This window comes from Pyxicephalus adspersus, chromosome Z, assembly GCF_032062135.1.
Source record: "Pyxicephalus adspersus chromosome Z, UCB_Pads_2.0, whole genome shotgun sequence".
NCBI classification, from domain to species: Eukaryota; Metazoa; Chordata; class Amphibia; order Anura; family Pyxicephalidae; genus Pyxicephalus; species Pyxicephalus adspersus.
This window is the reverse complement of record NC_092871.1, coordinates 48,910,029-48,936,772: the sequence shown is the minus strand read 5'-3', so window position 1 is coordinate 48,936,772 and position 26,744 is coordinate 48,910,029. Positions and strand designations below refer to the sequence as shown.

At 36.8% G+C, this 26,744-nt stretch overlaps 1 protein-coding gene across 1 annotated transcript in view; it reads left to right on the top strand.

The window, feature by feature from the left end:
* The window catches only part of QSOX2 (quiescin sulfhydryl oxidase 2), a 31,709-nt gene extending 5,123 nt beyond the window's left edge, over positions 1-26,586 (top strand). The window contains exons 2-12 of the mRNA XM_072429391.1: positions 1,214-1,314; positions 2,203-2,251; positions 2,943-3,048; positions 3,511-3,601; positions 4,323-4,468; positions 5,406-5,540; positions 6,456-6,585; positions 8,207-8,329; positions 8,537-8,687; positions 21,373-21,561; positions 22,321-26,586. Of these exons, the coding sequence (XP_072285492.1) occupies positions 1,214-1,314; positions 2,203-2,251; positions 2,943-3,048; positions 3,511-3,601; positions 4,323-4,468; positions 5,406-5,540; positions 6,456-6,585; positions 8,207-8,329; positions 8,537-8,687; positions 21,373-21,561; positions 22,321-22,838 (1,739 nt within the window). The 3' untranslated portion in view covers positions 22,839-26,586. The remainder of the gene's footprint in view (positions 1-1,213; positions 1,315-2,202; positions 2,252-2,942; positions 3,049-3,510; positions 3,602-4,322; positions 4,469-5,405; positions 5,541-6,455; positions 6,586-8,206; positions 8,330-8,536; positions 8,688-21,372; positions 21,562-22,320) is intronic.
* Positions 26,587-26,744: the final 158 nt, after the last annotated feature.

Here is a 26,744-nt window from a genome sequence, read left to right as displayed (position 1 = left end):
TTTGTGTGCTACAGAATAGTCTGTTACATCCTTTGTTTGCACCTCAATGGCTTCCCATCTGTCCTCAGATACCTTCAGTCCTCTCAGCTGTCAGTCTGTCTGTTTCAACCGACATCCTTCCTCAGCTGCTGTCAGTCAATGCATTCATAAGAAAGTTCAACTCTTATTATTGTGTTTTGGGCAGTTCAGGTCCAAAGGATGGATGAGTTCAATGGCCATCTAGGCTTTCAGTTACACAACTGCCAACTGTCTTTGATATCCGGAGCCACCGCGAGGGGTTTTAAAATTTGTTCATGGAATTGTAACAGAAATTCAAATCTGATCCGTTTATTTGTAGTATGTGTTTTCTACAAACATAGAAAACCCATTATATAGTTGTTTTATTTAGGTGATTTTTTTAAGTCAACCTAGCCTCAGATATTTTATGTCTTTGTAATGTAAGGGTGTAACAGTTTTATATATTGCTATTCATTGAGATTTTATACCTCTTCTATTCTAATGGGAATGATTAAGTCATGTATGTTCATTCATTATCCAGGAGCCAAATTTTTTTCTGGATTAGGATGCTGCCCCGGAAAACTGCCTCCTAAATGCTTGTGTAGTTCTTGTCTGCAGAATGTAAATGTACAATGTGAGAGGTTAGGAGGGTATGCGGAGTAAGAAAATGCTAACTGATTACATTATCTTAGTCAAAACAGTTACCTGACTGTAAGAAAAGATGGCTTTTATTGATGAAAGATGCAGTCTTTTGAAAATATTACAGGGTTGCATTCAATTGTAACACATGTTGACACTACCAAGATCCTTTGCATAAACCATGGGGCCAATGTTTACTGTTAGCCTGCATTTAATTCTTTTACATTCGCCTTCATATTTTTAGTTCAGGTAATTGAAATGCAGATTGACAATATTCTTCTGTATTTATCAAGCATACAGACTCTTCTGTTCCCCAGCACGGTGACCAGTCTGCTACTGTGGTCCAGTTTCAACAGAGGGACATATGGAGGCATTAGCTGTACCTGCTCTGAGACATGTAGCCTGAATATTAGTGGAGACTTGTTTATGCCTTGTGGCTATTTGATACGGCAGTACATCTACTAAAGTGACATATGCAGGATATCTGCAAATCCTTTATGTAATGTAACTCAAGACGTGTTATCACAAAAACCAGATGTGTATTCACTTCTCAATCTCCCAATTTCTTTCCTTCCAGACTGGCATCCAGCAGTCAAGATTGGAGTTTTAAACTGTGCTGATGAGGACAATATAGCAATCTGCAAGGACTACGGTGTCCAGTTTTATCCAACATTCCGGGTAAGAGTGGTAGCTTAGGTAAAAAGCAAATATCGGTGCCTGTAATGTAATACCTTGCAAACACATACACACGAGCAGTCAAAGGGTTTAGGGCTGGAAATACATTTCTGTGTGTTAAATCTTCCATAGCAAGTTTCCTATGTGGTCTAATTTAATGAAATGAGACCACATTGGGAAATGTAGAAAACCAGTTCACTTTTTTTGTAGTATCTCTTTATATAGTCATGTTGGTGTAAACTGGTGTTATATAATGTCTGTATGTGTATGATCTGTGGTAGTCACTCTCAGTACAGCAGATCCTATCAAAATAATTAGTAAAAAAAATCCTGATAATCTAACTCCTTCAAATATAAATTTATAATTCATAATTTATAAATTTAATTTATTTACTGTAAAATTCTATTCTTTCATGTAGATTATCCTACATTTTATGACACCTGTGTCCCTGAACCTGGCAGAGCTTTCATAGGGGCCTGGACTTTAGTGTCAATTCACAGTTCTAGCATTCAAGCTTGCCTTTTCCAACCTGCTATTTATATTATGTGAATTCCTCCGTTGCTAGAAAAGGCACCCATTGTCGAGTGCTCCTAATGTCTCCTCTACATGAGTGAAATTTGAATTTATTGCACAGTGCCTATATACACATGAGGTACTTGTTACTCTAACAGGAATAGTTTTTGTATTCAGAAAAGGTCGTTTATAAAGTTACAGATCATTAGAGAACTATAACAAATGGTGTAAAATGGTTACCGTATCTCTGTAAAATTTTAAATGCACTATATATGTCCTTTTTATTTATTAAGAGTAGCAATGGGGGTACAGAGTAAGAAAATTATATGCAGTATATATATGTTTTAACATTTTGAGAGATAATTATCTATGTTTTAGTTTTTTAGTGCCTTCACAAAGGAATTTAGCCAAGGCGAAAACTACAAAGGTAAATATTGCATTATTTCCAGACGACAGTAAAATATAAGCCCCAGGAAATAGTGTGTGTGTGTATATATATATATATATAGTATATTTTTTCATTGGGGTATCTAATTTAAAAACTACAAAATATATATTTATTAGACCTTTGTGCTTAGATGTGGTAGTTGCATATTTTTTGTTCACCTTATGAAGACAGAAACTATATACATTTTCATCTCCTCTTATAAGGTGGACTGAAAAGGCTAGTAGTTTACAATAAAATTGGACTCTTTGTGTTTGCTTTTAAGCTCACAACACAGCAGGGATCTAATTTCTGGTGAGATCAATGGGTTTTTTTCTGTACTTGCTAAAATATTTGTGTCCAAAAATTTGTAAACTAATTACAGTTACCACATGTAAGGACTAGTAAGCTAACATATTAAATTTTTGTTTTTTCGATATAGATACATTTAGGTTCTTCAATGAAAATTCCACAGAAAATTGGCTGATAAGGACAAAATTATTATTTCCTAAGATACTTTAATTGTGTTTTGTTAAAAAAATAATAAAATATGTTGGTACCTGGGTTTTTTTTTCTTTTTTTTTTAAAGCTGGATGATGAATATTACAGAGAACAATGCATTCAATGCATTGTTTTTTTAACGTCTACAATGGATTTAAGTGCTGTGATTATACTACCATTTCTCATTTTGCAGACTCGGATAGACGAGTACAGACAGTACGCCATGGGATTATAGATTATTTGCAGGCTGCCCCTAAGGAACATCAACCTTCTGCTTACCCTTCTCTCGATCCACTTAGGTAAGATCACAAATTTAGTACTCCAGCATCCAATGATGGTTTTGTCCACACCAGTAAATGCCATTGGATAGGAAAGCCTTAACTCTTTGCTGCTGATAAAAGTACACAAGACAAGACGGCACCAACAACTGAACCATATTAGGTGTAATTACTGCTTCAGACAACATTTAGGTCCCAATACAAAGTTCAGTACTTTACATGAACTATATAGAAAAATTGAGTGTACTGCCATATACTAATACAACCAGACTTAGATAAGCTTAAGCTGGACATTACAGCTTTAGTCAATTAAGTATCCAAATAGGAGCATATCTGGGCAGTAGCGGCCAAACGGATCCAAACCATAGATAGCAGTTATAGAAAAGGAAGTGTAAACTGGTTTGCTATCAGTTCTGTTTTCTGTATAAAATGCTTATTAATGTCAGTGTCTCATCCTTATCCCTTTCTTTTCATGTTTTACAGGTTAAGTGATATCAGCTTTTTTATTGGTCGAAAGGAATCCCACTACACTGCTATCATCTTTGAGAGTGAGAACTCCTATATTGGGCGGGAGGTGTGTTTTCTTTTCATTTTCTTGAATCACATTTTGAATCATCTGCCTTACTTGATATAGAACACTATACTAGTTTTCAGAGCCAGGTTGTCAAAGAACCAAAACAGTTACAGTTGATCTTTTTTTTGCCTTTTCTGTTTTCATGACTCATGAACACTGCAAAAATTGGTCTGCTATTTGGAACTAAGTTCAGTTCCCACCAGAGCTCTGCCTGCATGGAATTTGTGGGTTATTCATGGTGCAGCATTTTTGTCCTACAGTTCTAAAACATTCTGGGATGGTGTCTGGCTTCTGGCTCTTCTGGATTGCCAATAACTTTAAATGGGGCAATACTGTGTAAGCTTCTCCGGTGCCAACACTGTAACTGGTTCAGTGTTCCCTGTACAGCACTGCAGAATTTGTTAGAGCTCTATAAATACATTATTTATTCTTCTCTGGAGCAGTCTCATACCTTTGGTTGAGTGATATTTTTACACTACAGTGGAATTTGTCAGCATTAGATTTAAATGTCTAAAAATTATGAATAACTGTGGTGGGGATTTTGAGGTGTAAACTCCTCTAGATCAAAGAGTGAGATGTGCATGCGAATCGGGCCTTTGAACTGCCACAAATAGACAAAAGAGTTTTAAAAACTTTATGCAGTGTGATATGACCTTAGACTGGCTGACCCTGTTTATTAAAATGTGAATTCTTTGACAATGATCTCTGCTCCCTTTTCCAGGTAATAATGGACTTGATGCAGTATGAAAACATTTTGGTGCACAGAGCGTTAAGTTCAGATAAGGCTGTGTTAGAGACACTTGGTATTGTCTCTGTTCCATCATGTTACCTGATCTACCCCAACGGTACGCACGGATTAATTAACATGTAAGTAACTAAGTGTCTGTAAGAGATACAAGGCGCTTTCCTTCCCTCTTAATGGAGGATGCTGCGTGTTTTCACAGTACTCAGTTTAATGTTACTCGGACGTAACATTGCAAATGCTGATTATGTCCTATCCGAAATTGCTGTTATGTCTCACATTTCATTGCTTCTGTTTTATGCACCTTGCAGTCAGGAATGAGGAATTTCTCATAAAATATGTTGGCTCTGTCCATCTTGAAAAATTGTATAGTTGCTGTGGTGGTGGGGGGGGGAGTAATTTTTAATTCAAATCATCAGTCTCAGTTGTGAATAATGATGTCATTATTTGCTTGTTACCAAACATGATACTATCCGTGCAGTAAATGCAGACATGTCAGGGATGCTATGTTCCACACACACAGTTGACTGTATTTTAAACCCCAAGGAGGCATGGCTTCCAAGGCAGTTTATGTAGCAGTAATACAAGTTTTTAGAAAGCTAGAGTTTTTATAAGTTAGATGACTCTAATGTAACATATATTCAGCTAAAATATTTTTAAAGGAGCTGTTTGTTTTAGAAAAAGATTTATATCAGGTTTATAAAGGAGTGATGTGTGTGTGTAACCGATTCAATTTATTTGCTCGGTGTAGCTGGGTTTTATCTCAATGAGCTGGACTGGTTGTTGGGAAGGTTGATACTTTAGATACTGTGAATGAAGAATATCTGGCAGTATTTACTGTGTCCCAAAATTTCACATTAAAGGTTTATATTGAATAAAGCTTTTTACATTTCATATACATGGTTATGAGCCCAGGGTTGTACAGAATGACCTCCTTTTTATGCATTTATTTATATAGTGTGGTTATATATGAGCAAATATTTTATATTGTTCTTGTGTTTTCTTTGATTTTACATTCAAAATATTCAAAGAATATAGAAGTAATTTATTTTGTCTTTTCAGTGTAAAACCACTCAGATCGATTTTCTCCTCTCATCTAAAATCTATGCCTTCTGTAAGGAAAAAAGCAGGGGCACACTCTGACCTTCCTGCAAGGCTGGAGGACAAAGAGGAGGTAGCCTGGAAAGAGTATGACAAGTATGTGCCTTACGTTCATTGGTATTTGTTAAGTGGGCAAGTTTATGTTACATTGGACTTTCCTTGCATTCATGTATGATGCTGCTATTTTCCTAAATAGGTCAAAATTAAAATGCAGCCTGTTATGTCTTGGGCTATAGACATTTGACTCCCCTATAGGCCAGCTATTTTTCTAATTGAATTACTGACTTCAAAAAGACATGAGATACAGATGAGTTTGTAATGCATTATTTTTACGTTTTTGTTTTTTGCAAGACTAGTGCATTTTGCACAAATGTAAAAAACTAACTGATAGAAATTGTGTTCTTATAGCTTACTAAACTGAAATCTTAAAATTATCATCTTTCCAGGCTATTGTTTGTGAACTACCAAGTCATTTGTAATAGTGATATGGAGAGGAGAAGGTGTTTTAGTTTAAATCGGTGAGCATCTTAGGATGACGGCAATCACAGTATATTACAATACCATTTCTTAGGACAGGAATTTTGTTACTGACCGCATCATTAGGTGAAAAATCCATTAAAAAATAATGCTTGTAGACTACAATATGTTACATATACACTTTTATTTTTGGGTTTGGGCTATGCTTGAAATTCAGAGCAAATAAATGAAGTGTCTGTCAGGAACATGGTAATTAGCATAATGTACAAATTGGTAGTTGACATAATGAGAAACAAAGTCCATTATATCAAGAAATAAGCAACAGGCATTTGATCATGAATCTGATTAGCATGCTGTTGCAGGGAACACTAATATGGAGTAGTCTTTTATGTGGAGAATGATCAATAGAAAAGCAGTCATTGGTCGCTGGGTGGTCTCTACATTTTGTTTTACTTTAAAACTAACCCTTTAAAGCGAATAATTCTTCATTTAGTAAAGCCAGTGTCTGACTTTAGCTCTTGTTTCCTTGTTCAGGTCCAAGATGTATGCAGCTGACTTGGAATCAGGATTGCATTACCTCTTGAGAGTCGAACTGGCCACCCACCAGACGCTTGAGGGAGAGAAACTGAAAACATTTAAAGACTTTATAGCCATCCTGCATAAGGTGAGACTTTAACATGTATTGTTATAAAAGCAGCAAGCTGGTGAGATACAATTGTAATGTCTTCAAATCATCTTGGAGGGTTCTGTTAACACTGGTTTATTAACCAGTGAAAGGACCTAAAAAATATTTCCTTTTGGTTAGAAAGTGTTGCCACCACTTTAGCACTAACCATGTTTCAAAGATGACTTTCTAAGAAAAACTGGTCATAACAAACAAAATTACATTGAAAGCTTGCTTATTTTATCATCGTCCATTACTATAGCAGTGTCGTTTCAATTTGGGTACAGGGGAAATTTTTTTTAGTTGGCAGTATGTTATAAACACAGACAGGGTAGGGTAAACCTTGTATGATCTGTAAATGTGACAGGGTGAAGCCTTTCCTTTATTTTTTGTTACCCAGTAAGGCAGGACGTTCAGAGTTTCTACCCACCATCCTTCCTTCAAGCAATGCACACTAATGCTTTTAACAGATCAAGCTCAGTATCTCCTTTTGGATCAGGGGTGTCAAACTCAAATACACAGAGGGCCAAAATTAAAAACTTAGACAAAGCCGTGGGCCAACCTTGAAATGTATTGAAAAAATTGGGGAAATTTTCCCTTTTCATTAGATACAAACCCTTTTCATATGGAAGCAAAGTGGTTTAGCTTTACAATCTGGAACAAGCTTATAATAGAGAAAGTTAAAAATGAAAATTAAAAATGTATTTTTAATTTTGTTTAAGAAAAAATCTTATGCCTCTTTCTCTATTTGTAGCCTTCTGAGGTAAATTTCAATGGTAACCTTTTTTGCACAGGCTAACAATAAAAACAATATTCTTCTATGAAAATCCAAAGATTCAAGTCCATGCCTTAGAGTAGCAAGGAAATGTACAGCTGAGGGGGAGTGCTGGAAATGCCAGACGCGGCCAACGCGGAGCCTAATCCTTTGAGTGGCCCACAGCTCAAACTCTCTTTTCATTGAAATAGTGCTGCTACTAAAATTCACAGCATTATTTGTGTCTATATAACAGTCCAATGTGGGGCCATGCATAGGCAGAGAGCCCGCTGGTCTATAGACGCGAGTGATGCTGGGAATTGTAGTAGAGGTGCTATTTCAATGCAGCGCCGGGGCCAGCTGCGCTTCATATTTAGGATTCCTTTGAGGGCCAAAAAAAGGACGTTGGGGGCCAGAGTTTGACACCCGTGTATTAGGTGATCAAATTGTTAAATGGAAGAGATGCAATGACTGTGTGCTTTTATTGTTGAATATTGTTCTTTGACATCCATTGCAGCCTTATAGAACAGTTTTCCCTATGCTACTGGTAAAGGTTTCATGTAAAGATTGTCTTGCTGTGTATATTCCTTTTACATATTTTTCAAGAATTTAAATAAAATGCCTTCTGTAGTTTGACAACAGTGTGCAGGGGAAAAAAAGCAAATACAGTAAATGGAACACAGTTTTGAAGGCTAGGCTAACCATTTTAATAGGTACGTATTTATAAAAGTGTTTGTACACAAATTCATTTTATGTATTGTGCATTTGTGAAAGGTGTATTGTCCTTACTAAACAACGTTAAATAATATATGTACTTCTAAAACTACTTTAATACAAGCCTCTTGAACTTAAAAAAAATATTTTTAGTTGTTCCCAGGACGCATGCATGTGATGAAGTTGCTGGAAACGCTACAGGAGTGGCTGGTCAGTATGCCTCTGGACAAGATTCCCTATGATGCCATCTTGGATATTGTCAACAACAAAATGCGGGTGAGTTAGTCATATTATAAAAATGTGGGTGTTTCTTGTGTACCAAAAGACATGACTGAAGAAGTGAGAGGTAATTTGGGGATTAGGTTGGGTGCTTTGGAGTAGCCACACTGTTTCAGTTTGTTTTATGTCTGAAATTAGTCAACTATTTTACTTTTAAGAAACAAAAAAAATAACACCAAATAATTAGATTTCGTATTTTTACAGATTTCTGGAATATTCCTCACAAACCACATCCAGTGGGTTGGCTGTCAAGGCAGCAGACCCCAACTGAGAGGTTACCCCTGCTCCCTGTGGAAGCTCTTTCACAGTTTGACAGTGCAAGGTGCCACACAGCCCGAGACCCTAGCTAATACAGGTGGGAATGAATTTGTATTTTAACCATTGTAGCTTTTTCTTCTGAATGGAATATTGAGCCACATTGAATCACATTGCCTTACAAGTTTAAAATATAAATCCACAGACAAACTCCAGCCTTACCTTCAGTCTTGCAGTCTCTCCTCTTCTGTACTGAAATTTCTCACTCTAATCCAACTGCACACAGTCGCTTAGTATTAGAAGCTGCAGCAAGTCAGCTAGATACACCCTTTTTTTACTGGCTGATGGAGGGCCAGCCCTTTTCAGTCCTTGGATTTCAGTTATTTTACTTGTGGAGGCTCTTTATCATGTGTGTTACCAGCCCCTCCTACCCACCAACCATGATTTACCCACATTTCAAAAACTTAATCACATCTTAAGAGATCAGGTATTTAGTAATTTCATTGATGAAAGGTGAAATGTTGAACTAGGTATTAGTGGAACCAAGTGTTTTATATAGCAAATTAAATATCACCTTTAGGCTTTCCCTCTTGGAAGTGTTGGGAGAATTAGGAGAGTTCTGACATAATAACAGAAGGTATGGTAGTTACTAGGAGCAAATGAGGCAAAAAAATGAGACGCATCACTTTTCATTTGTTTCCATAATTACTGTGTTTTGTATGGGCAGGCTCAGTAGATGTGTGATAACATCCATGGTTATCTGTATCCCAAATATTCCTTTTAGTAGATCATTGGTTATTTTTCAGTAGGACTGGGCATGTCCAGAATAAATGGTACAATGTACCTACTTCCCTCTGACATCTCCAGTATCTATCACTAGTGGTAGGAAAGATAGTATGCAGCCTGTCGGGTTAGGGTACCAATGCATCAAGATCTTATATGCATTTTCTTTGTAATAGCGTACAAAAAGAACTCTACCGCGCTCTGCTCCATATAGGCCCACAGATCTCCAGGGGAAGCTCCCTGCCTAGAATCTGCTCCCATTTCATCATATAGGAATGTAATTAAGACCTGATATATTTCTGTGATTAGGCTCTTTTGGACCGGGCCCCCCGCACTGATCCGTTCAAAGCTGGTCATATTAGAGAAGGTTAGGCTGCTGGTAATGAATTGCATGTAACGCCCTATTTAAAGGTATCCATAAAAACCAGTCAGGGGAATTTCAAAACTTCCCCTGTAGATCCGAAAGTGGCAGCAGCTGGTGGGAGCAAGGATACACTAGTTGACCAAATGACCAAAATGAAAAAGACCTCTGGCTCGCCATGGTTCAACCATGTTTGTATAATGGCTATCTGGGAGCTGGGGGTTGTAAAGGAAAGTGAGTACTGAGGCGGGTGCCGAGAGTTTAAATTTGTCTTTACATTGAAGCCAAATCAGTCTAGTGAACTGATTAGGACCCAGGCGGACACCACCGGATATCTTGTCAGTGGAATTTCCCAATAGGGAGTTAAGGTGTGTGGGGGGGCCATCCATAATTTTTTTATTTCAGTCCATCGATTGAACGACCGCAGGCTGGCCCAAGAGGTCAAATGCCTAAGGTGGGCTGACCAGTAGTTTTTAACAAGGTCTGATCCCCCTTTTTCTTTAGGAAAAGCACAAATTTAGATAATCTATGTTTTATAGCCCCAAATCAAATTAAGGGTAGCGGCTTGCAATCGTCCAATGGCTGAACATGGGACAGGGACCGACAGAGTGGCAAAATAATATAGTAGTTTAGGGAGTATTGACATTTTAACTAAAGCTATTTTTCCCATGAAGGATACCTGTAGGGCCCACCATTTGTGCAGGAGAGAGCAGAGTTCACGGAACCCTGTTTGTACTGTGTTTGTGCAGTCTAAGCTGCGTCCCTGTATGCTTTACATTTAGAATCATCATCTTACCAGTATTTCAGCTATCTTGGACCGAAGTTCCTACTCAAGAAGCCCTAGCTGCTGCTATATTGACAGCAACATTTGTTCCTAACACCTTGACAGACATATGTCCAGTTTCCAATCATGTATAATAATCTAATCCACTGTATATCTTTCAATCCTCTATAATTACATGGTATTATAATTTAGGTCCCATACACCCCTGAAGAAGCCGCTTAGGCAAAACACATCAGGTTACAAGACGTTTTATGACCAATCCAGTAATAAGTCATTTTCTAAACTCTACGTAGCAATTTGGTGCCTAAGTGAATTATCTCAACCCCATGCTACTAATGGATGTTAAGATAAAATTTCTGAAATAAGATGATGTAAACATGTTCTTGTTAATTTTCATGTACACTTTATTGGTATGAAATGTAATTCAAATTGTTTAGACACAAATCCTCTGTCTCTTCTTTACATATAGAGTTCACGAAAGAGAGTTGGGTAATTGACATTGTACAAAGAGCTATAGTTGTTGGCTATATTAACCCCTAAATACTTAACGGATTCGGTCTTCCAGTAGTAAGAGTAATGAGATTGCAAATGTTGGATCAACTGGTGTGGCATATTATTCGAGAAAGCTTATGCTTAAGTCATATTTAATATTGGTAAGTCTGCAGCATTTTGTTAAAGTACCTAGGAAATGGCTCATCAGGGGTTTCCTGTTATGGGTGATAGTGCTGTATCTGCCACATGTTCTGATTACTTATACATTCCCCAATGGGGACAACAGTTCGCTGTGGATATGTACATTGCACAAGCTTGTTCCAAGGTTAATCAGCATCAATCCCACCTTATGAGTTATTCTATTGTGTAGCTGTAGTTGGTATATAATACATGCATACTGAAAGTGGCTGCAAAGAGGCTGTAAGTGACCCACAGTGCAGATATCTGTTTGCTTGATACACTATGTAGTACTTCATGCTATGGAGACTGTCACGTGACTTTAACAGGTCACTTGAACAGGCACTCCTCCATCCTTTTTTTTTTTTTTTAAGACTAATAGTAAAATTCCCCCTCCACTAATGTCACCATTTCCTCCATTTTGCCATTTATGGATCATAAATCAGCAGTATTGAGAATGGTGGTAAAGTTACTGCACTTTGTTCCTGGTGATTTACAGTCTCCTAATTGACTGCAGGTTGCTCTCTTCACCCCCTGCCTCATTATTTGATTTTAGAAATACTGTTATTTATTGATTACACAGAAAGCTATTTGAAGCAACAGTCCAAGCCATTCCTATCGACATACATCTGACGGTCTGAGTTATGGGGGACGCCTGTAAAGGTCCCACCTCAATTGGAGGTCAATAATTAAATGGACACCAAATAGTGGACCTGTGCAAGCTTGGGTTAATGAGCACTAAAGGTAAAACACATTATATAAAGATGTCGGGAAGTTTTATTTGTAGAATATCTATCACAATATAGATTTTATTTTTTAGCTGCCATCAGCTTGCAAAAAGCTAAGGTTCTGTTTTAACATTCTCGTAAAAAAAAAAAAAAAATTTCCCTACTTGTTAAGTTGTTCAGTTTTTTATGTTTTTTTTTTTTTTTTTTTGCTTTACAACTTGATTGAAAATGATGAACTCCCTGTTAATAATTGTTGAACTTGTAAATAAACAGTTCAAATAAATGTATATGTTTACAGTTTTATAATCCAAAGAATGTTACCACTGTACCTTCCTGGCTTGCCACTGCTGTTCCTAGCTCTGTTCATAACAATTTGACAAAGGAGATTTTGCTTATTTATAGGTGTGACCTAGGAAGCCACTGAGCCAAAAAAAAAGGGGGGGGGGGGTTCTGACTGTGCAGTATTCAAGGAGTTTTACATCATATTTGCTAACAAAGTACAAAATTGATCAGCAGATAAAAAAAAAAAAAACTTGCCAAAACAAAATTACAGAGGAACTAAACTCAAAGCTACCAAAAAAAAAAAAAAAACTTTTGCCCTAAATCCTTCAGGACAGTTTTATCTATCTGGAGGTGTCGTGCATCTGGTCCTGTGTAGTCCCTGCATCTGTCCCCAAGCCGGCACTCCAAGTGCCGCCATCTTCTCCTCTTCCTGGTTCTTCATCCCACGTGACATAGGATGAAAAAAAATTTGCCAATCTCACTGCGCATGCGTGGGATCAGCAAATGTTTCTATTTGTGCGAAAAGGCTCCTTCTGCACATGCCCAAGATGCTCGGGCATGCGCAGAAGGAGCACCCAAGAGCCTAAGAGATACAAGGCATAGGTATCCCAGGAGGCTTTGTGCTCCCATTCTGGGCAATCCAGAATTAGGCGGCGTTGCTGCACCTTTTTAAAAGCATGTTGCAAGTAAAAAACCAAAAAAAAATAAACTACAAAATGTTTACCTAACACAAAAGGGTTGTCTACCCATTTATGTAAAGAGAAAATTCTGAGTTTGGTTACGCTTTAAATTTTCTGTACTTCCAGTTATGGGGACTATGTGGCTCTCTCTCCCCATGATGACTAGGTGCTTGAGCAGTGTAATGAACAACTAGGGTCACGTCAAAACCCTATTGAAAATGATCATAAATATCTCTCCTCCCCGCTAAATCTTTTTTGGGTTGACTATCCCTTTCATTTCTGGTGATTAGGATAATTGAAGAAATGTAATCTTTTAGATTGTAAAATTCGGCGCAGGGTCCTGTCCTCCTCCTGTGTCATTCTCTGTCATTTGCAACCCCTATTTAATGTACAGCACTGCATATTATGTTGTCACTATATAAATACAGGTAAACAATAATCTCTAATTGGAACATAGTAGTTACCAAATTATCCTTATCTAATCAAATCTTTTAAAAAGGTCCTCTAACTTTCTCTGGCCGAAGTAAATATACTTATATACATATTTAATAAAGTAGGAAGATGTTGCTTCCACAAGTTTTATTGTTGTCTCTGTACCCATTAGGGAACTTTAAGGCATAGAGAAAAAAAATCTACAATTGGGAAATCTCTGGGACTCTACTGTGGTGTATTTTGGTAAACGGGGTTGCAGGCACTCTTCCCTGCTTTAACATTTGGTTTGATATTTTTAAATGAACGTTGATCACTCAAATTAACTTGTTGAACTTACCACTTAAACGTAAACACTATCTTTACATTTTTCCCATCTCTGAATTTATTTACATACTTATCTTGCACTTGAAGCACCAGTTCTACTCCACACTGATAATAAGCCTTTACCAACCATGTAACTGTTAGATCATGGCGATATGACTTTTTATATGAGAAAGAAAACCCCTAGATTAATATTTAAAAAAAAAAAAAAACTTTCTGGTTTGTTCACTTCTGAAGAGCTAAGTGGTCAGACAAAGGAGCTGTATTTCCAATTTATTCACATGCATCTTGCAGTTTATGAAGCCACTATAAACAGCTTGTTTTTCACTGCAGGGCTTTTAATGCTTGGAAAATTCTATGAGGATTAGGTTCTTATCTGTATTATTTCTTAGTTGCCTTGGAAAGGGTTAAGTCTTTAAGTCACTGTCTCCTAAACACTTTTATTGGTGTGAAAGGCGCCTCTATAGCTGGTCTCTAAGTGGTGTGCTGCACTTGACTGTGTCTCGCCTCAGCCGAAATCTGACAAGTACTTCTTACGCTAAAAGAATTGGGTCACTTTGCTGGATTATGTCTTGGGGAGCTTGTTTTCTCCCCTCCTCTCCTTGTATCTTCTGTTAAATCCATCGAATAAAAAGCCTTCGTCCCTCTAATCCTCGCCAGCACCAGGTAGGGCTTTAATGGTTATTGTCCACTTTAGAGATTAGGGTAACCCAGAATGGCAGTAGTTGGCGTGGAAGGAGGCAAGGAGGATTACTCCATGATACACGGCAGATGTTGCTGGAAGATCCATCCAGGGACTTAAGACCAAAGAGAATGAGCCATTTTGTATCTTAACTCCTTCAGACCAAGACTATTGCTGCAGGTTTCTGGGTAATTGAGGAGGTGCTCCATACAAGCAATATTTTATTTTTTTCACATAAAAGACCTCCATCTTTTGTTTTGTGTTTTGTTTTATTTAAAGTATGAAAAAGTACAAAAAAAAAAAAAGATAAAATGATTCATGCAGAATACAAAAATTAACATAAATAATAAGTGTACACATATTGCACTGGGTCACCATCTTTGTTTTAAAAAGAACCAGTCTGGTTTACACAAAGAATATAGGGTATAATTGCATCTAGTCAACTGTGTACTTGCACATGAGTCTGCAACATGCTGTTTCCAGGGCTATAAATTTAAAAGTAATGGAGCTGAGTGCATTGACATCTGATTGACTCTCTCAAAGAGCCAGATTCCCGTCAGCAGCCCGGAGTCAGTGTTCAGCTGCATCTACCTGTCTTGCGGCCGCCATCTTGCCGACAGGGCTGCTGCTGAAGCATCCCTCCACCACATAGCAGAGCCTTCTAATCTAAAGAGAATCCACTACAGCCACCCCATACAATACCAAGAATTTTTTGCAAGCATCCATACTGTTTGGACCCTCTTCAGTAGCACTGGTGAGCCATTTCTTTGGTTACTACAAGGTTTTCTCATCCAGTTTCCAAAGGATTGGAAATTGATGGTAGATTACAATTTATTGTGTCATTACCACTGCTTTCCCACACCTGTGGATATTGCAGTTAATGGAAATACATCTACAGGGCGATTGCCATCCACTTACTTTTCATTAGCTATCACTGTGAAAAATGCAGCCAGATTTTTTGGTAAACCCCAAATTTTAGCCTGTTACCTTTGGTATCATCATGGATAGATTTGTGGGAAAACCTTATTCCACCTCTGCTTGCAGACAAACTAAAAAGCAAAGGATCAAACAAAGAAATCCAGTTTGTCACCACCCTTTCAATCACCCGCTTCTCTTGAGCTCCTCTCTTTAACGGTGGCACCTGAACCCTCACTCTCAGAGCTGGATCTATCCCAACCTGTTCCAATGCTGGGAACTACAGCCGCCAAAATATCAAAACCCCCTCTTCCTTTATTTTTATCAAGTTTGCTGCCTTTCAGCATTCTATTGAGTCAGCCTTGGCTAACATTTCTTCTAACACTACCCGCATTATTGAATTAGAAAATCACAAATGATGATTGAATCTCAACTTAATACCAGAGAGTTACAAGGGTCTTGACTTACGGCACCTCCTTACAGTTTATCTTATGCTGACCCTAAACCTCCCTCCACCAACAACCAGAGCATTGGAAAGAGCCCACCGTATATGTCCGAAGCACCTGACTGCAAACCAAAAACCTAGTCCAGCTATAGTAAAATATTTTCATGTGACTGACAAGGAGACTGTCCTAGGAGCATAATGCAAGCAGAGGTAAGCACTGGAGAACAAAAGATTTTGATTTTTCAAAATTTCTTAGCCTCTGTGGTAACATTAGTACCAGTATGCCGTCGTTTGGTGAAGATGGGTGCAAAGTTTCATTTGATTTACCCAGCCAAGCTTCAACTGAGCTTGCTGGGCAAAATCAAGATATTTCAAGTTCCCCAATCAGCTTTAGATTTTTTCATCAACCTGAGCAGGACTTCTCCTAAATATGAGTTTGTGTGCTGTATCTTTTTCTATCATTAATCACTTTTTTCTCAATTATTTTATGTGTCTTGTTTAAAATTGTTCTGATACAGGGGCACCCAACTTTGTGAAGTATGTTACAAACAGTATTACTTCATGGGTGCTTGCACTTATTAGAGTTGTTATGCCTTAATTTTACCTAGTTATTTATAAATATTACTAATTAGAATGTTAGAATACCACCCTACAACCTGGATTTATTGGTTAAGGGTCAAGTTTTCTATTAAAAAAAAAGATGAAAGCAAGAAATTTACCCCTTGCTAAAATTATAAGCTTGGATTGTTTTGATGTTATTAATTAGACTTGAGATCAGAAAAAGACTTCCTGTATTTTTACAGGAAACACATTGGAAAACTGGTGATCTGTCCACCCTGCTAGATTCCTGAATTGGAGAAACTTTCAAAACTATATGGAAAAAAGAGGGTAGTTTATATTAATCCCCATAAATTTGCCTTGTACAATTTTGTCGGTTGAATTATATAGGTGGATATGTTCAGGTGGTCTTGGAACTGGCAGACGTGACTTGTACAATATGCCCAGTATATGCGCCTAATGATAACTGCTCTCAGTTTTGTGCTAAACTAACCCCAAATTTGCCTCACTACCAATAGCTAATATTAGCAGGCGATCTCAATGGTAAGTTAGACCCATCAATAGACCCCTCTAACCCAACAGCTAGGTTATTAACTGCACCCACAGTTGACTCTCGTTAATAGGAAACCACACAGAGCATAATTATACTGGTTATTCTAGGGTCCACTCTTCATTTTCTTGAATAGACTATGTATTGGTGGAGGAATCCCTATTTTCTAGGGTATACCAGGCTTCTATATCAGAATTTACTATGTCCAATCATGCCCCAGTACTGTTGGCTCTAGACCTACCAGATCATGCGTCCCAGCATATTTGGCAAAATCAAAAAGCTTTTAAAATTTTGTGATACAATATATAATACAAGTGAGCCAACAGCTTGGATAATGAACACTGGGAGTCCCCAATTTTGCTCTGGCAAACCTTTTAGGCTGTAATGAGGGGACACATTATGGAATAAAGTAGCCAGAGGAAAATGGAATATCGGGCCCAATACAAAGTATTACAGGACCCAGTAATAAAAATTTACAGGAAACACTTAGACAAGGAGACTGCCCAAACAAAAAAGAATCGACAGGAGGCAGTGGTCAACACATGTGATATCTAAAGTAGAGATACAGACCCACTAAACACTGGGCCACAAACATTGTATTCTTAAGAACTTTTCACATGAATTCTAACTCCATTCAAAAAATTTTTAAACAAATAAGATCAGCAAATATACACCACTTTACCATTTTAACCTGCTATTCTCAATGATCTCTTAGGGAAGGCCAGATGACTTGAGATCAAAACTGACTTCAGATTAAAAAGACCGCCACAACCACCCTATAATGGAGGAAGAGGTCCAAAAAACTATTAGTACTTATGAACCATAAAATGCCAGGCCCTGACACCGTTGCAGAAAACTAATAAGTTATACTGGAAGAAAGCGCTCCCCTACTTACAGAGTTATACAATGCTATGTTTACAATGTTTGATTCCCAGTTTTTATCGAAGCTCTCACTATTTTGATCCCCAAAAATAGCAACTCCAGATGCTACCAATATTATTTAGACCTAAGGAAACGTACTAGACTGAGTGTGCATTTTGCAACAATCAGAAATGGAGGCATTAATTTCCTAGATGTGGTTTTATAAAGCTAGGCTTCAAAAACCAGATACTAAAGGATTGTATACGTGTAAAAATTTTGGACTGCTTTAGATCGAAAATTGGCCCCTAAAATGAACTATTTTCTATATATCCACAAAGAACCACTACCTACAGAGATTGACAAGCCACTCTTGTACCCTGTTGGTATGTGTAGCATTTGATTTCCCCTGAGCTTGGCAGGTTCTGTCAGAGACTTACTGCCCAGGATTCCGTTTTCTGCAATTTTGTCAATCCCCAGTCTAAAATTATTACATCCTATGAAGCAGCCTTCACCCTGTACCAATTTTTGGGGGATGGTCCATTAGTTTATCTACAAATACAATCATATGTATCAACTATTATCAAACCTCTATCCGCTATAGATTGCACCAAGCCATTAGATAGGCTCTTGGCAATACCAAATTTTGTTAGATGGACAAAAGCAAATGTATATCTTCACTATAATTCTGATAGTGATTATAAAGCAAGACGAAGTAGATGGAGTAAATCTTTCCCAGAGAGAACCCCCACTGATACTTTGACAGACTTTCGTGGAGCCTTAAAAGCTGTCTCATCTTCAACATTTAGAGAGATGACTTCTTTCTTTTTTTCCTGTAGAACAATCTTCAGCCATCTTGATTAGCTGGGTCAGAGTGATTTACTCTAGCCGGGTATTTTAGCAACCAAAGCTGAAGCTGTATGCGATTCTGACTGATGCATATAGCGATCTGGCAGGTAGAATGGTTTACTGCAGAAGAGACATCGTCTGTCCCTTTTTGCAATAATGACCTGCTTGATCATGGATTCTAAAAAATTGAACTTTTGTTCTGCTTGAAGAAGGTGGGTGTAGCATATTGAACTTCAAATTTAATCGTTCCCCACTGCATGAAACGGAGGTAAATGTGGTAATTGGTTGTATTCGCTAATTTTAGAAACTTCTTGCTGTTTTTATTTTCTTTTTAATTTTAAAACAAAACATTTATTAGGTTTTTATGTGTTCTTAGCAAACATTTTACAGGTTGCTACGTCTGACAGAAGAGGGGTCCTTTCTTTAAGTCTATACCCACTGGCTGCAAGTATTAATACTGACCTTTTCATATGCAATATTTAATGTATTTACCTGATTTAAAAGAAATTTAAGCTATAAAATATCAAAATATTACTATGTATTATTAAACATGATTTATATAGCGCCAACATATTACACAATGCTGTACATTAAATAGGGGTTGCAAATGACAGATATAGACAGTGACACAGGAGGAGGAGGAGAAGACCCTGCCTCGAAGAGCTTACAATCTAGGAGAACACCTCTAGTGTATACATTTCTTTTCTGTACATTTCCTTTGTAATGTTTTGGTTACCCCTGAATATATAGTTAAAACCAATATAAGATTGAACTAACAATATGTGAAATTACCTCATACATACATACACATTCAGGTTGGCAAAAAATAGGAAAGCGACTTTATTTTTCAAAAGCGGATTGTACTGCATTTTTAAAGCAATAAAAATGAGCTTTGTCTGACAAAATGATAGTTTGGAAAAGTAATTCATTTGTAGATTGCTCTGGCTTCAATTAAAACTTTTCCATTTACTTCAGAATCATTGTAGAAAAGGACGGAATGAGAATTAATACTTCATTAATTTGTAATCGCTATTTCTCTATAGACAGTGCTCATTATGTTTCCCTGGTCAGGCATTCATAAATCTCTTAGATTTCAGGTACTTTTGTTCTTGAAAGAAGACCGTCTGTGTTTTGAGCTATTGGGTGATTTAATTTTCTTTCTAAAAATTGTTTTGGAATGTTTCTTTAATACCAGTTTTTAATCTGCTGTAATCTTATCATCCAACGTTTTATTTATGTGGGTCTACTCAATCACAAATATGACATGTTTGATTGGAGGCGAGTGCATTCTGCTTTTAATAAACAATATAGCGATATATTCTGCGTAGCTGGAGAGATAAAATTCATTATTACTGTAGTATCGTTTTCTTCATTTTATTATAGTTTTCTTCATTTTTGTCTTTTTTAGAGAATTCTTAATGACTTTTTTCTGAGACTGCAGACTTTGCAATCACAAGACACTATTGCTTCATTTATTGGAACACTGCCTATTGTATCATGGAAAAAAAGTGTAGCCTGAATGCCACAGTTTTGGGTACTAGGATGACAGGTTTTCTTTAGTTTAAGCATTTATTAGTCACCGCAAGTCATCATTGATTTGTAATGGTAACAAAGCTATTAAAAATTTGTAATCATGCCTAGTTTCCCAGTGGTGGTAAGTAGCATGTGTGTATTGCTTCCATAGAACTAGAGCACAGTGCTGTTCCCTATATACATCCAGGATCTTTATCCGATTTGTGTACCCAACCACCAACAACTACCTTATCTCCCTATCAAGCCTATTTTGTCTTTGCTGAAACCAATGCCTCCATTCTAGAATCTTGATACTGGCCATTCCTCTCATCTTTCCCACTTTGGCTCTGATAAGACACAGCAAAACATTACTGCTTCAAGGATGTTAAATATTGATTTGACTAAAGTGGGCATTGGCACTATGCCAGGCCATTAGATGGAAAACAAGCTGCCGGCTCATCATTCTAGTGGCCTCTTTAGCATTGGTTTACGATAGTATGTTGTAGAAGTCCCTTTTGTTATCAGAGTGAAAAGGAGAGGCTAGTTCAGGAATTATGCAGAGGATAATCTGCAATTTAGTCTGTTGATAACTTAATAAAGACTTTGGTGCATTTTTTTAATGTAAATTTGTATTGAAAGTTTTTTAATAAGACAGACAAAGAATAATAAAAAAATTAAAAATACATTGACCAGTTACATATATAAAGACCACGGCATTTAAGACAGCGTGTATTCACTATTTGTGCGTACATCCTAGTTTCACAGTATTTAGAACAGTCTAAAAGTATATCAGCAGCACCATATATGCCAAATAATCCAGATGTACCCCACCATAACATATCAAATACAAGCATTAGACTTCATCTAGTGGACTAGTGGTGCATTTTGGATTCATCTATTTATTATCATAAGGCCTCGCCTGTTCTAATGCAAGGAGTTACTACATTATTTTAGGCTCTAGCTGCATTTTATGAGATCTTGTACAGGTAGCTTGAAGAATGTACAAGCACTGTACAAACATGTTTAGTTCTAGATGTTTGTACAATGTAAAGACAGAAGAGAACAAATGGATACATCTAAACTTTGAGCCACCAAAGGATTTTTTATGACCGTTTTTTGCTGACTATTGAGGACTCAGTACTGGTTCAATCACTGATGCTCATCCTGTGTAAATATTTAAGGAATAGTACCACACTGATAAGACCGTTTTAGTGCTTCCAATCCCTCTGATTTTAAATGTTTGACCAACTATCCTGTGTCTTGCAAAAAAAATGCCTGCTTGCAGGTTTTCCTATTTCCAATATGAGTGTCGCTGAGCAGAGGATTGCAGAAATTAAAGTTAGCAACATTTTCATTCTTTTTTTTTTTCCCCTTAGCTTATGAAAGTGACCCACAGGCAGTGCTGAAAATTATGAGGAGGTATATCCGAGAATTTTTTGGCTGTCGTGAGTGTGCACAGCATTTTGAAGAAATGGCTAAAGCGTCCGTGGACACCGTGAAAACAGCAGATGAAGCAGTCCTCTGGCTGTGGAAAAAACACAACATGGTCAATAACCGACTAGCTGGTATGCAAATATATTAGTTTTGGGGATAAAAAGTGTATCAGGCTGACACCTATTCATTACTGGTACACATAAACATTACCTTAATGTCCCATAGTGTAGCTGCGGTTTATGTACTGATCCCAGATATGCCTGCCCCTAATGCTTTTGTACCTTAGATGAAGAAGGGAAAGTGGCCTGTGCCACAAGCTGCCCTGTATTTTTTTGAGCACGGCATCCACATAAAGGGCTCCAGTAACAAACACAAACTTAAGATTGCCTGTTCTACTACTTTTATATTTGATTCATATATATATATATTCCTACTTCTTCTTTTTTTCTTTTCAAATACAATTATCCAGGTGGTGGATGACACTAGAAAAAAGAATCTGCATGATCTTTTCCTGTGTAAACTGGCATACTGTGGATGCAAACCAAGCAGTAACATGCACAGTAAAAATAACAAGTAAAAGGAGCAGAAAACACACTGCAACCACTTCCAATCCTGTTATTAGGAATCAGAGAGATGAATTCTCCTCTATTAAATTACCTAATTTACTTTCTAAGTACTATTTTAAAAGGCACTAAAAACAAAAGAAAAAGCACATGGGTTTTGGAGGAATGGCCATGGGGTAGTGCTATGCCTGACAAGGGATGGCAGGGGGAAGTTTTTTTTTTTTTCAGTCTGCTTTAATAAATAGACAGAATGATGATAAACTTCTTGTTTAGAAAATCATGTTTTTTATTTTTGGCCAGTAATATTTGTAATCTTCTTTTATGCAGGTGCCCCTAGTGAAGACCCCAAAAGCCCAAAAGTGCAGTGGCCAAGCCCTGACCTTTGCCCACCATGCCATGAAGAAGTGGGTGGTGTCCACAGCTGGAATGAAAGAGAAGTTCTTGCCTTTCTTCAGCAACACTATGGTAGCAAAGACCTCTCCCTACAGTACGCTGACCCCAACACTGACCAGTATGACGTAGAGGACAAGAAAAGTGACATACTTCCAACTAAGAGTCCTGGAAGTGATAACGATTCTGATAAAGGCAAGCATCATGATCACCTTAAGCCTGAATTTTTAGATAAATTAATCCAAAATCTGCCAAACAAAAGCAAAAATTCCAACAACAATTTTGAAGGCAGCAAATCATCTGTCACTTTTTTGGGTCTCGGCTTCTCCAACATAGATATGAGTCTATGTGTGGTTCTATATATAACGTCTTCATTATTCCTCATGGTTATGTACTTTTTCTTCAGAGTCCGCTCAAGACGGTGGAAAATTAAACCCAACAGACCTTATGTATAACTGTTTTCATCCACATATATAATATAAAGTGTTTCGCCATTGACTGTTTTAAGACCACAAGAGTTTTGTACTTATTGAGGAACCAAGTCGGGTGATCAGGGATGTTTTATGTGTTTAATACATAATAACTCTATAAACTGTTTTGATGGTGCTGCTAAGGAAAAATTTTTGGCTTGCTAAGATTGCCAATTTTTTTTTTAAAAACTAGTGACAAAGATGTTTAAATTGGTAAGTTTGTTTAGTATTTTGTGACCTTTTTCACCAGCCCAAACATTCTTCAGATCTAAAACCCAGTAAAAACAAAACATGCCATTCTCTTCACTTTAAAAACTTTTTGAAAAAAGTAGGGATTTTAAGGCTTAATTACTAGTGGTTGCATTGACATCATGGTTCTATTACAAAACTGCTGTGCTCATCTGGGTTAGATGTATTGGCCTACAGGTTGATTGTACTTACCAGCAAGCAGCACAAGAACTAGAACAACTGGGTAAAAATCTAGTACATTAAGAAAAATGAATTTTGAACTTCCAGAGGTGAATTTATTTCTTTGCTGTACTTTGCAAAATGGTCTTCGAAAAAAAAAAAAAAAAAGACCCCAACCACCAACACGTGGTTTTAGTAGCTCTTCGAGATACTGAAGTTGCCAAAGTGTTTGTTTTATTTTTACTTTGTTATTTTGTTTTTGTTTTGTTTTTTACAATGGAACCGAATTACTCAATTTAGGCAACAGAAATTACATTGACTACTTCTGTTGTTCCTTCTTTTTGAATTTAAAAGGAGGATTAAAGATTTTTGGCTGTGATGTGTAGAAAAGCCCTTTTTTTGTGAAAAGAAGATGAGGCCTGGAGGCTGGTATTTGTGGGATTTATTGTTAATCTGTCTGATAGTTTTCACCAGACTTTTTCACCATGTGTGTATGTATGTTTGTGTTTTCTCATCAGGTGGGTTCAGAGCATTTTGATTGCTGACCATGTATAATTATTTATTTGAAGACTACATTTTGCTTTGTAAAACTCTCATATGTTCATCCATATTGTATTTGTTACTTGGGAAGCTTCAGTAACTTAACCCATTCCTCTAAAAGAAGTTGCAGGTCAGCCGCTTTCATTTCACACTGATTTCCTTGCTTCAAGCTTGTTTCAGGTCAGTGACAAGTGTTGTTGGAGGCAGACAGGCACGCCACTAACATTTTCAAGATGTGGCAAACAAGGGCCATCACTAACCCTTTCTCTGTTTTCTTTTAACTCTTTTTTTTTTTTTTTTCCTATTGATTAAAAATTCATTCCATCTAAAACCTCTTTTTTTGTTGATGGATATTGGCAGTTTAAATTTTTTTGGGAAAAGGGGGTAATGAAAAGGAAGCAACACTAACAATACTGCTAATTAACAAGAGATGAATGTCTATGGCCATCCAGCCATAGCATGCATGCCCAATTTAGGTGGATGGACTCTATGGATGACCAAATGAGATATACAAATATAAATGTAAATCTGACAATGATAGAAATGATAGACTAATGATAGGGAACAATAATATGCCTGGTTTGTAGAGTGAACCTAAAAGTGGTACCAAACGTCTGCTGTCACTAAAATAAAAGTTGTGTCCTTTTTGAGCCACCTGTTCAGGTGTCAACTGTAAACTTTTATTTTTTTTTTTTTATTTTTTTTTTATTTATTTTTTTTGCCACTAAGACAAATAGGCCCTGTGTCAACAAGTAAGTCAATGATTTGGTTTGAGAAAATTTCAAGATCATTTAAAATTCAGTAAGTGGGATTTCTCTATGCTTGTGTGGAAATGCAAACTTTTCTGAAGTGAACAAAAGCTATTCAGCAGAATCCCATGAAAACATGGACAAGGTATGCTGTATAGAACTCAGGCTGCTCCTGACTTTATGTGCCAAAATACCAAACGTTGCTCCATCAGAAGAGCGCTGGAAGAATAGCCAGATTGTAATTGTCACTGGTTGTGCTTTAACATTTTAGCCTGTTTGAATTAGGACCAAACTAAACCCTGAACAATGGAGCCAAAATTTTCCTTCTGGCTTTATTACCAAATGATTCTTTAAACAAGCATTCATCCAGGGAAGTCTGAACTAGCATTCTCCCTGCTTGTTGCAAAGCAGTGACTCACAAGATAGCAAAGTTAGGATCACTATATTAGTCATTGGGTTTGCAACTTTAAAAACTGGTTTTCTGAACATACATATTATGCTCCTAATGGATTTTATTTGAGGTGCCCGGATGTATTATATGATTTTCTATTTAAATTGCTCCTTTTAATTTAATCCTGGTATGATTGCAATGTGTGTGACTGTTTTCTAATCATATCCAGTCTGTTTTAAAAAAAAATGTCAATATTTCTTGTCGAATCTGGTAAAACTGTAACAAATGCCTTGTGTTCAAATGATTTAATTACCAATTGCTATTATTAACGTACATGTGTAGAATTACTTTATTTCAGTGTTTGGGAAATAAAGATAAAAATAAAACATAGGAGGGATCTGAGGCATAGAAAAGAAGGAACTAGGAATCGTTAATTAAAATTAGTCAATATTATAAAAAGATAAAATGTCATTTTATGTTTTAGGGTTAGAACTTGTAGGATGTAATGCTCCATAGGCTTGACAAATGACTTACAGAAGCTGCAAATGGAAGGGATACGTCTGTGTACTCACAATAGGACTAATTTAACAAGTGAACCAACACAGGGAAAACCATTATTATACTTGCATCAGGAAGCTCTAAAGTGTACACTGTTCAGTCTGAGCAGTTTAGGTTATCAGTACATATTTAATAACCAAAAAATGCTTCTTTCATGCTCTTTTGTTCTGTAGGATGCATTTAGGTTCACACACATCAATGATTTTTACATAGGATTGCAGAAAATGTTCACTCATATCAAGAGATATTAAACGGGCAGGTCAAGTCACAAAATACAATGTAGAGCTTTAGGGCTGACATGAGCTTTAGGGCTGTGAACCCATCCAGACGAGTCAGAATTGTGCATTGTATTCCTGTACATACTGTTTTGTGTGCATGTGCCAAAGTCTCATACATTCCCAAATACTTTGAACGGTGGAATAAGACTGTTTTATAGTTCATTTGTTGTTATTTTTGTTGTGTTTTTTTTTTTTTTACCTCTTTTATGTTTTTACAGAAATTCCTTAAATTATAACCAAAAATAACTTAAAGCCATGCCCCCTAGGTTATTTCAAACTGTTTTTCCAACTATTTTTTTCATTTTGGATAAAATATATGGAAGTTTCACATTTGTGGGTTCTCTTACTTAAACTCCTTTGACACCAAGGCAAGTAATGGGGAAAATGGTGGCCACAAGGACAAAAAGAAAAAAAAAATTTCATTTCCAATCCTTCCCCGCTATTGAACTACTGCTAAAAATGTTAGTATCCCCACTGAAGATGTCCTTACAGGAAGTAATTGGTAGGCCACCTTGGTAAGAAGGATAGCAATAAAAATGTGACACAGACTCTAACCTTTCTTTGTTCTTTCTGAAATGTAAAAGAAATCAGAATTCGGCTTCAACCAAAAATTTCTTTAAGCCAGAGTACTACTGAACCACTTTTTGACCAGTATAATAAGAAGAGAAATTACTGTAACTGTTACATTTTAGTAAAAGGGCGTTACCCTTTATTGTTGTTTTTTTTTTTTTTAGCATCAGAGAAATACAACTTTTTTTGTGTTGAAAATGGTAATGCTTTAAATAAAGAATAGGATTTACAAATTTCAAGTCAGCCTGTTTTTCTTGGGAAGTACAACCTAACTAATCTTAATGGTATTAAACGAATGTGATTTGAAATTTCTTTTACAATTAAATTGGGGAAACCTTACCATTGTGGGAGAGGAGGAGATGCAAACTGATACAGGGAAATAAGAGCACTGTGGGAG